The sequence below is a fragment of the Chiloscyllium plagiosum genome, chromosome 45, assembly GCF_004010195.1.
Source record: "Chiloscyllium plagiosum isolate BGI_BamShark_2017 chromosome 45, ASM401019v2, whole genome shotgun sequence".
Lineage (NCBI taxonomy): Eukaryota > Metazoa > Chordata > Chondrichthyes > Orectolobiformes > Hemiscylliidae > Chiloscyllium > Chiloscyllium plagiosum.
Window position 1 is genome coordinate 7,022,931 of NC_057754.1, and position 7,668 is coordinate 7,030,598.

A 7,668-nucleotide genomic window follows, 5' to 3' on the forward strand; every position below is an offset into this window, starting at 1 on the left:
CACTAGCCTGCTGTCACCCTGTACCTTCAGCTTCACCATCCTGGCCTGTGCTCACCTCCCCACTGCTTCATGCTTCCAGTGTAGGAGGCGACCATTCAGTTCTGTTGTTAGTGCTAGCTTTTTGCAAAAGCAGCCCCAGGTAGTACCACTCCTACGCCTTTTCTGTGATCAGATTAGAGTAGATTCCCAACAGTATGGAAACAGGCTCAACAAATCCACACTGACCCTCTAAGGAGTAACCCACCCAGACCCATTCCCCTACATTTACCCCAGACTAATGCACCTAACGCTATAGGCGATTTCCCATGGCCAATCCACCCTAACCTGCACATCTTTGGACTGTGGGAGGAAACTGGAGTACCCGGAGGAAACCCCACGCAGACACGGGGAGAACGTGCAAACTCCACACAGACAGTTGACCGAGGTGGGAATTGAACCTGGGTCCCTGGCGCTGTGAGGCATCAGTGCTAACTACTGAGCCACCGTGCCGCCCTAACTTTCTCTGGTTTCTCTTCAGAAAGTGATCAGAATCTTGTTTTGGACATCTGGATTGAACCTGCCTCTGCCATGTTGTTGGGCAGTGTATTCCAGACCCTAACTACCCACGTTTCAAAAAGAAACCTTTCTCCCCATATCGTCCTTGTTTCATTTGTCGTTGACCTTCAGTGCGTCGTCTCTAGGCACCACCAAAAGAAAACTCAATGGGAATAGTTTCTCCGTTTCTCTCCACTTACTCAGGCATTTGAACCACTTCGATCAAATCTCCCTTCGGCCTTCTTCGACTAAACAGCCCCAGCTTCTCCAGTCCATCGCCTCCCTGAAGCCCCGTCATCCCTGGAGGCATTCTTGTAAATGTTTTTTCCAACTCCTTCCCAGACGTACGGGATCCTGAGCTTTATGCGTGGAGGCATAACCTTCTCTCTCTCTGTCTGTCTCTCTCTGTCTCTCTCTCTCTGTCTCTCTCTCTCTCTGTCTGGTGTTCCTTTCCAGGGAGCTCTTCAGCAGTCAGAGACATTCAGCCTCTGATCTTCAGGTGACTGTCCACCAAGGCAAACTTCGGGATCATGGGTTCATGTCTCACTGCAGATCTGTGTCTGCCTCTCGGCCCGCATCTCTCTGGGCCCGTGCCCCTGTCTGTCTGTCTGTCTGTCTCTGTCTGTCTGTCTGTCTCTGTCTGTCTGTCTGTCTGTCTCTCTCTCTGTCTGTCTGTCTCTCTCTCTCTCTGTCTCTCTCTCTCTCTGTCTCTCACTCCATCTCTCCACAGTTCTTTGAGGGGAAAGAGCTGCGTCTGAAACAGGAGTACTTTGTGGTCGCTGCCACCCTGCAGGATGTCATCCGCCGCTTCAAGTCCTCCAAGTTCGGCAGCCGCGACGCTGTCCGAACCACCTTTGACGCGTTCCCCGACAAGGTAACCGTTTGGCGGGAGGGGCGGTGGAGCGGGAATCCCTGATGTTCAGGCTCTCCAACCCCGAACACTTGCTGGCATCCCCAGCAGTGAGTGAAGCCCGCTCTCGATTGCTCCCGCACGAACATTGGAGCTGGGGGGTGTCCGTGTGCGAGCTGGGGGGGTGAAGTGATGGAGGGGTTGCCGAGCTGACTATCCCAGGACCAGCCGCGCGCCCAGCGTGTTGATAATGTGCTGAAATGTTGGGGCTGTCCTTGGACAGAGCTGCTTCATTCCAGTGTGTCTCGGGGTGATTGTTATGTCTCACGTGGTGAACATGGTGACTTGATCAGTAGCTGTTGAGTGAGCATCAGATTTCCACTGGGCACTGGTCTCATGAGGCTTCCTACCTTTTAACAAACCCTCATCCTCAGCTGCTGTTCTTGTTCTCCGTTCTGTGACAGGGGATGTGTGTGTGTGTGTGTCAGTGGCAACTCCAGTAGGTGTTGCCCATTCCTGCTCGCTCCTTGAACTGAGACTTGCTGGCCCATTTCTCAGCACCCTTAAGAGCCCATTGCTTTAGGCCTGGAGTCTCGTGTAGGCCAGACCAGTTAAGGATGGCAGATCTCTTGCCCTAAAGGACATCGGTGATCCAGATGGGCCTTTTGTGACAATCGTTGTTGGCTCCGTTACTGAGATGAGCTCTCAATTCCCTCGCAGTCCTGTTCCATAGTTTGACCTGTGTCATTAATTGGACTTTTCTGTTTGGTGGGTGTGAGCTGGCATTGCTGGGCAAGGTGCAGTGGCTCTTCCTGCCCCTTCAACCCCCTCCCCAGCTTGGGAGCTGGTTTGACCTTGCAGATGCCTCCACCCTGGTCTCTCTCGCATGTCTATCCCATCTCCCCCCCCCCCCCCCAACCACCCACACAGTATATCAGGGTTGGTGGGCTCTGCTGTGGAATATAAATCTTATGGCGCTGATTACTTTTTGCGTGTCAGTGCCAGCTTTCATGACAACTAACGCCAGGATATGGCATTCCTAGTCTTGGACTGGGGTGGACAAAGTCAGAAGTCACCGGTCACAGTCCAACAGGTTTATTTGAAATCACAAGCTTTCGGAGCGCTGCTCTTCCGTCAGGTGATGGAGCAGAGCCCCGAAAGCTTGTGATTTCAAATAACCTGGTGTCATAAGACGGCTAGAAGTGCTTCACAATGAAGCGCGTTTATGCAGACTGTGTGTTTTTTAAATCCGAGATTATCCGAGAGTCCCTGCAACATGGAAACAGGCCATTTGGCCCGTTGAGTCCACACCAACTCTCCGGAGAGTGTCTCATGCAGACTGCACTTCCCTACCTTTTTTTTCCCCTGTAATCCTACATTTCCCATGGCTTAACCTACCTAGCATTCACATCCCTGGACTCTATGGGGCAATTGAACATGGTCAATCCACCCTAACCTGCACATCTTTGCCTGTGGCAGGAGGCTGGAGGGACACTGGGAGAATGTACAAGCTCCACACAGTCGAACGTGGGGCCCTGGCGCCATGAGGCAGCACTGCTAACCACTGTGCAGCCCATGCCACGATGTGGAAACCTGATAGCTAATGTCAGTGAGGGGCTGGGATCTTTCTTTTCCATCCACCTGAGAGGGCAGACAGGGCCTCTGGTGAAACATTGTGGCACCCCTGAAAGTGCAGCTGCTCCCCCTTTGACCCTGTTACTGGGGAATTTCAGCCTGGCTGACAGGGCTCCCTTCGGACTTCACTGTCAACGTACGCTTATTATTTCTGCCTTTCTGTTTCTCCAGGTCGCCATTCAGCTGAACGACACCCATCCTGCCCTGGCCATCCCAGAACTCATGAGGGTGCTGGTGGACATTGAGCACCTGAGCTGGGAGAAGGTACAGAGCCCAGTTAGCAACCACGAAAGCAGTTGGTGTGGTGTGGTGGGGGGGGGGGGCGGGCAAAGTGGGATGGGGGTGGTGCATCTCTTGCCTCGAGAATCCTTAAAGCATTCCAGATTCACTGAATTGCCTAGTGGGTCCCTGGGTCGCTTGGTGAATGCAGCTAGCAATTACGCGCATAGCAAGATCCCAGCAGCAGTATATGCATGACCGAGTGATTTTGTTGTTTTTTGTGAGCTTGAAGCTAAAGGCCTGTTGACGCTGATGTTCTCTCTTGCTCTCTCGTTCTCGCGCTTGGCACACGGATGTCCTCCTTCACTTCCCACGGTTTTGCATTCATTCTAGATTCTGAGTAGGCGCGTACGAAACAGCAGCAGGAATGGGACAAGCAGCTTCACATTCCCTGCCCCCGACCTCCCAGCACCGTTTGATAAGGTCATGCCTCATCCAGTTGTGCCCTTAGATTCCATGGTGGCGGGGGGGCTGGTGGATATCAGGGTGGGCTCTTACAGCAACCTGATTGTGCTCAGCACCTCGGAGACCAGCTTTCGACTCCAGATTCGCCGCTCAAGTTTGAACCCGCACCCACCCCCACCCCAAATCCCTGAATCGCCAGTGCAGGGGTCATTACCGTTCCACCACCATCCCTGGGTATGCCCGAGCAGACAGGGACTTGTACAAAAGGGTCAGCTTTGGCCGAACAGGAAGCTCATCCGCCAAGCGCGCTCAGTGCCATGATTCCAGGACGCTGTCCAGCCCCTTGGACAGGCTCCACCATTCACTGAATTCCTGGCTTATCTATCATCTGACCCCACATGCCATAATACCTTCAAAGCCACAATAAATCCCAGTGACGCCCATATTGACCAGTCCCACAAATGAATTTCCCAAAAAAGGTAGGACATTCAGCCTGTATCTGCTGAATCCAGTAATCTTCAACACCCGCCTTTTCCCCATAACTCTCAATTCCCCTTGCTAATTTAAAAATCTCAGTCTTGAACATGCTTAACAACCCAGCCCTGACATCCCACTTTGGTAAAGGATTCCATAGATTCATTATCCTCTGAGTGAAGTCCCGACTACGCAATCCCTCACTCGGAGATCAATTTGTTTCACACAAATCCCTCCATCAGGTCAGTAGTTATCAAGTTTTCAACCTTGAGATGATAATATTAAGAGCGTAGAAGGGTTACCAAAGGTAAGAGAGAGGCTTTTAAAAGGTGTCATTTGAAGAATTTAGAGTAAGGTCTTTGGTGATGAAGAGGTGATTCTCAGAATAATTACAGGGCAGAAGGAGGCGCCTATGGTTTGATGCTTTTCTCCAAATGAGCATCCCACCCAGTTTTCTCCAGCCTTCTCCCCCGTAACTCCGAACATTGATCCATTTTGGGTAACTGTTTCACTTCCTTTTGAATCCCTCTGTTGAACCTGCCTCCTCCGCACCCTGAGATAGCAGCTGTGTGCTGAAAGTGTTGGACTGCAGTGCCCATCTTAAGTCCTCTTTGTACAACTTCGTACAGACCCCATGACTTGCATCTCCAGGAACCGAGACTAGCAGAAGCAGTTACACTGACCCCTGTGCAATCTTCTTTATCCTATCCGATCAGGATAATCTCCATGATCCCGTAGCCTTGATCAGTAAGATGCAGTCGTCAGGTATTTAGTGGTATCATCACCCCATTCTGTTAGTGGGCTGAGATAAGAACTAGGGGCCATAAATATAAGATGTATTCACCATCACTGTACATAGTCTCTGTTGGCAGGATTCATGGTTAATTCTTAACTGGATTTATTCTCTTTGTCTCTGTCCCCTTTCTCCTGTTCCACTTTCTCTCTTGGCCTTGATCCATCATGTTCTTACCCCCCCATTCTCTCTCACTTCTTCCTCTCTCGTGTTTCTCTTACCCTGTCTGTCACTTGCGTCTCATACTCTCCCATCCCTTCTGTCTTCCCTCATGCTCCCCCTCCCTCCTTGCGCTGGCTCTCCCTGCTTCAGGCCTGGGATGTCACGATCCGTACCTGTGCCTACACTAACCACACGGTGCTGCCCGAAGCTCTGGAGCGCTGGCCCGTCCAGCTCTTCGAGTCACTGCTGCCGCGGCATCTCGCTATCATCTACGAGATCAACAGGAGGCACCTGGAGGTAAGCCTGACCCTTTCTATCTGGGCAAAGCGGGGGAAAGAGTTAAATTGTGCAGTTTGCCAAGAAGAAAAAAGTGTTACCTCAACGCTGAGAGCACTCTGAAGTGCGGTGGTTGTCCAAATAAATGAATTGTAGAAGTTAATTTGCAGGTACAGCACATAATTAGGAAAGCTGGTAGAATCTTCTCATGAATGAGAGAGAATTGAAAACAAAAAGTAGGGAGGTTATGCTTCAGTTATACAGGGCAGTGCTCAGGCCATATCTGGAGTACTGTGTAAGCATTGATCTCTTACTTCAGGAAGGATCTAAGTGTCTTCGAAACAGTCAAGCAAAGGTTTGCTCGACTAATTCTTAGTGATATGAGGAAAAGTTGGACAGACTGGGCTTGCGACTGCTGGATCGACGGAAAGGTCGAAGATCCTGAGAGGCCTTGACCAAGTGAACTTGGAGAGGATGTTTCCTTCAGTGGGAGATCGCCGAACTAAGCGGCACTGCTTCCAAACAAGTGGTCACCCATTGTCAGAGCGTGATGAGGGGAATTCCTTCTCTGAGGGTCACCAGACTTTGAAGCTCGCTCTGCCGAAAGGAGGCTGGGGCAGAGTCTTTAGAATAATTTTAAATCGAAGAGGCTAGCTCCTTGATAAACAAAGGGAGAAGAGCTGGTCCTGGGGGGTGGTGTAATCAGATCTGACCTGACTTTACTGTAAGGTAGACCGTGTGGCTAACTCCTGCTCCTGATTTGTAGCAGCAAGTAGGAGTGCCCAGCACGGCCTGCTCATCCCTGAGGAAGGGCTTTTGCCCAAAACGTCGATTCTCCTGCTCCTCGGATGCTGCCTGACCTGCTGTGCTTTTCCAGCACCACTCTAATCTTGACTCTAATCTCCAGCAGCTGCAGTACCGTCTTCCGCCTAGGGCCTGGTCCTGTGTTTGTAATCCACGTTCTCAGAGTCCATTTGGAATGGTATCAGAGGAACCAGAGGAGGCCATTCAACCCCTCGAACCTGTTCCAAACAAGACTGATCTGTACCCGGTTGATTCTCAACCCAGAATCTGTGGCCCATCCAGAAGGGGTTGGGGAATGTGTTGTTTGGCCTGGCAATGTTGGATTTCAGGCGGTGGGGGGGGGTGGCAGGGGCTATGGTTACATGACCCCCTGTTGAATCTTCCCCCCCCCCCCCCCCCCCCCCTTGCACAGACGTTTGGACAATTATGTGAACAGGAAAGGTTAGAGGTCTAAAAGCGAGCAAGGAAGCTTCAGGAGGTTTGGGGAAACTTGGTTGGCGCGGGCAGTCTGCACCGAAGGGGGTCTGTTTCTGTGCCGTACGACTCTGTCACTCTGTGCCTGTACAGAACGTTGCTCGGAAGTTCCCGGGAGACAATGACCGACTGCGCCGCATGTCACTGATTGAGGAGGGAACCACCAAGAGGATCAACATGGCTCACCTGTGCATCGTCGGTGCTCATGCTGTGAACGGAGTTGCCCGCATTCACTCTGAGATCCTGAAAAAGACCATGTAAGTTCCCCGAGCAGTGGCCCGGTGGCCTCAGGCAACCATGTCATTGAGAGAGGCAGTGTGATCTCCGAGTGCCCTGTGTCTGTCGATCTCCCGATGCAAAATGGCTGAGCGTTGGCCGAGGTTTGTGGAGGGGAGTCCCGAGCTCCTCTGTGGATGGTAGTGAGTTGCATTCTCGAACTGCCTGTTTACTGTGCTGTGGGTAGACCCACAACGCTGTCCGGGAGAGAGTTCTAGGCCTTTAAGGGCAGCAGATACAAGTTCTGTGTTGTAATACTCGAAGGGCAATTGAATAAATACTTGAAGGGAGTTAAAGGTTTCCAGCGATGTTGGCTCAGTTGTGCAGTTAACGGCGACAAACTTGAGTTGCTCTTCAGAAGAGCTGGGGTCGAGTTGGTGGGCTGAATGACCTTCTGAGGTGCTATACCACGGGGCAAAAAGAGGCCAGTTTAGAGGCGGTGGCTGCAGATAGAGTATAGAACAGCATGGCGCGGGAACGGGCCCTTTCACCCACGATGTTGTGTTGAGCATGACGCCTAATCCCTTCCACCTGCCCATGGTCCATATCCCTCCATCCTTGCATATTCAAGCTCCTTTACACGCCCCTATTATATCTGCTGGCACCACCACTTGACAACGCGGTCCACATACCTACCCTTCTCTGTGTAAAAGGCCCACCCCTCACACCTCCTTTTGAACTTTGCCCCTCTCCCCTCAAATGCATG

The 7,668-nt window shown here is 51.6% G+C and overlaps 1 protein-coding gene across 1 annotated transcript in view; it reads left to right on the forward strand.

The window, feature by feature from the left end:
- The window catches only part of LOC122543871 (glycogen phosphorylase, muscle form-like), an 18,225-nt gene extending 11,259 nt beyond the window's left edge, over positions 1 to 6,966 (forward strand). Inside the window, exons 5-8 of the mRNA XM_043682725.1 lie at positions 1,265 to 1,408; positions 3,191 to 3,283; positions 5,283 to 5,429; positions 6,780 to 6,966. Coding sequence (XP_043538660.1) covers positions 1,265 to 1,408; positions 3,191 to 3,283; positions 5,283 to 5,429; positions 6,780 to 6,947 — 552 coding nt within the window. The 3' untranslated portion in view covers positions 6,948 to 6,966. The remainder of the gene's footprint in view (positions 1 to 1,264; positions 1,409 to 3,190; positions 3,284 to 5,282; positions 5,430 to 6,779) is intronic.
- Positions 6,967 to 7,668: the final 702 nt, after the last annotated feature.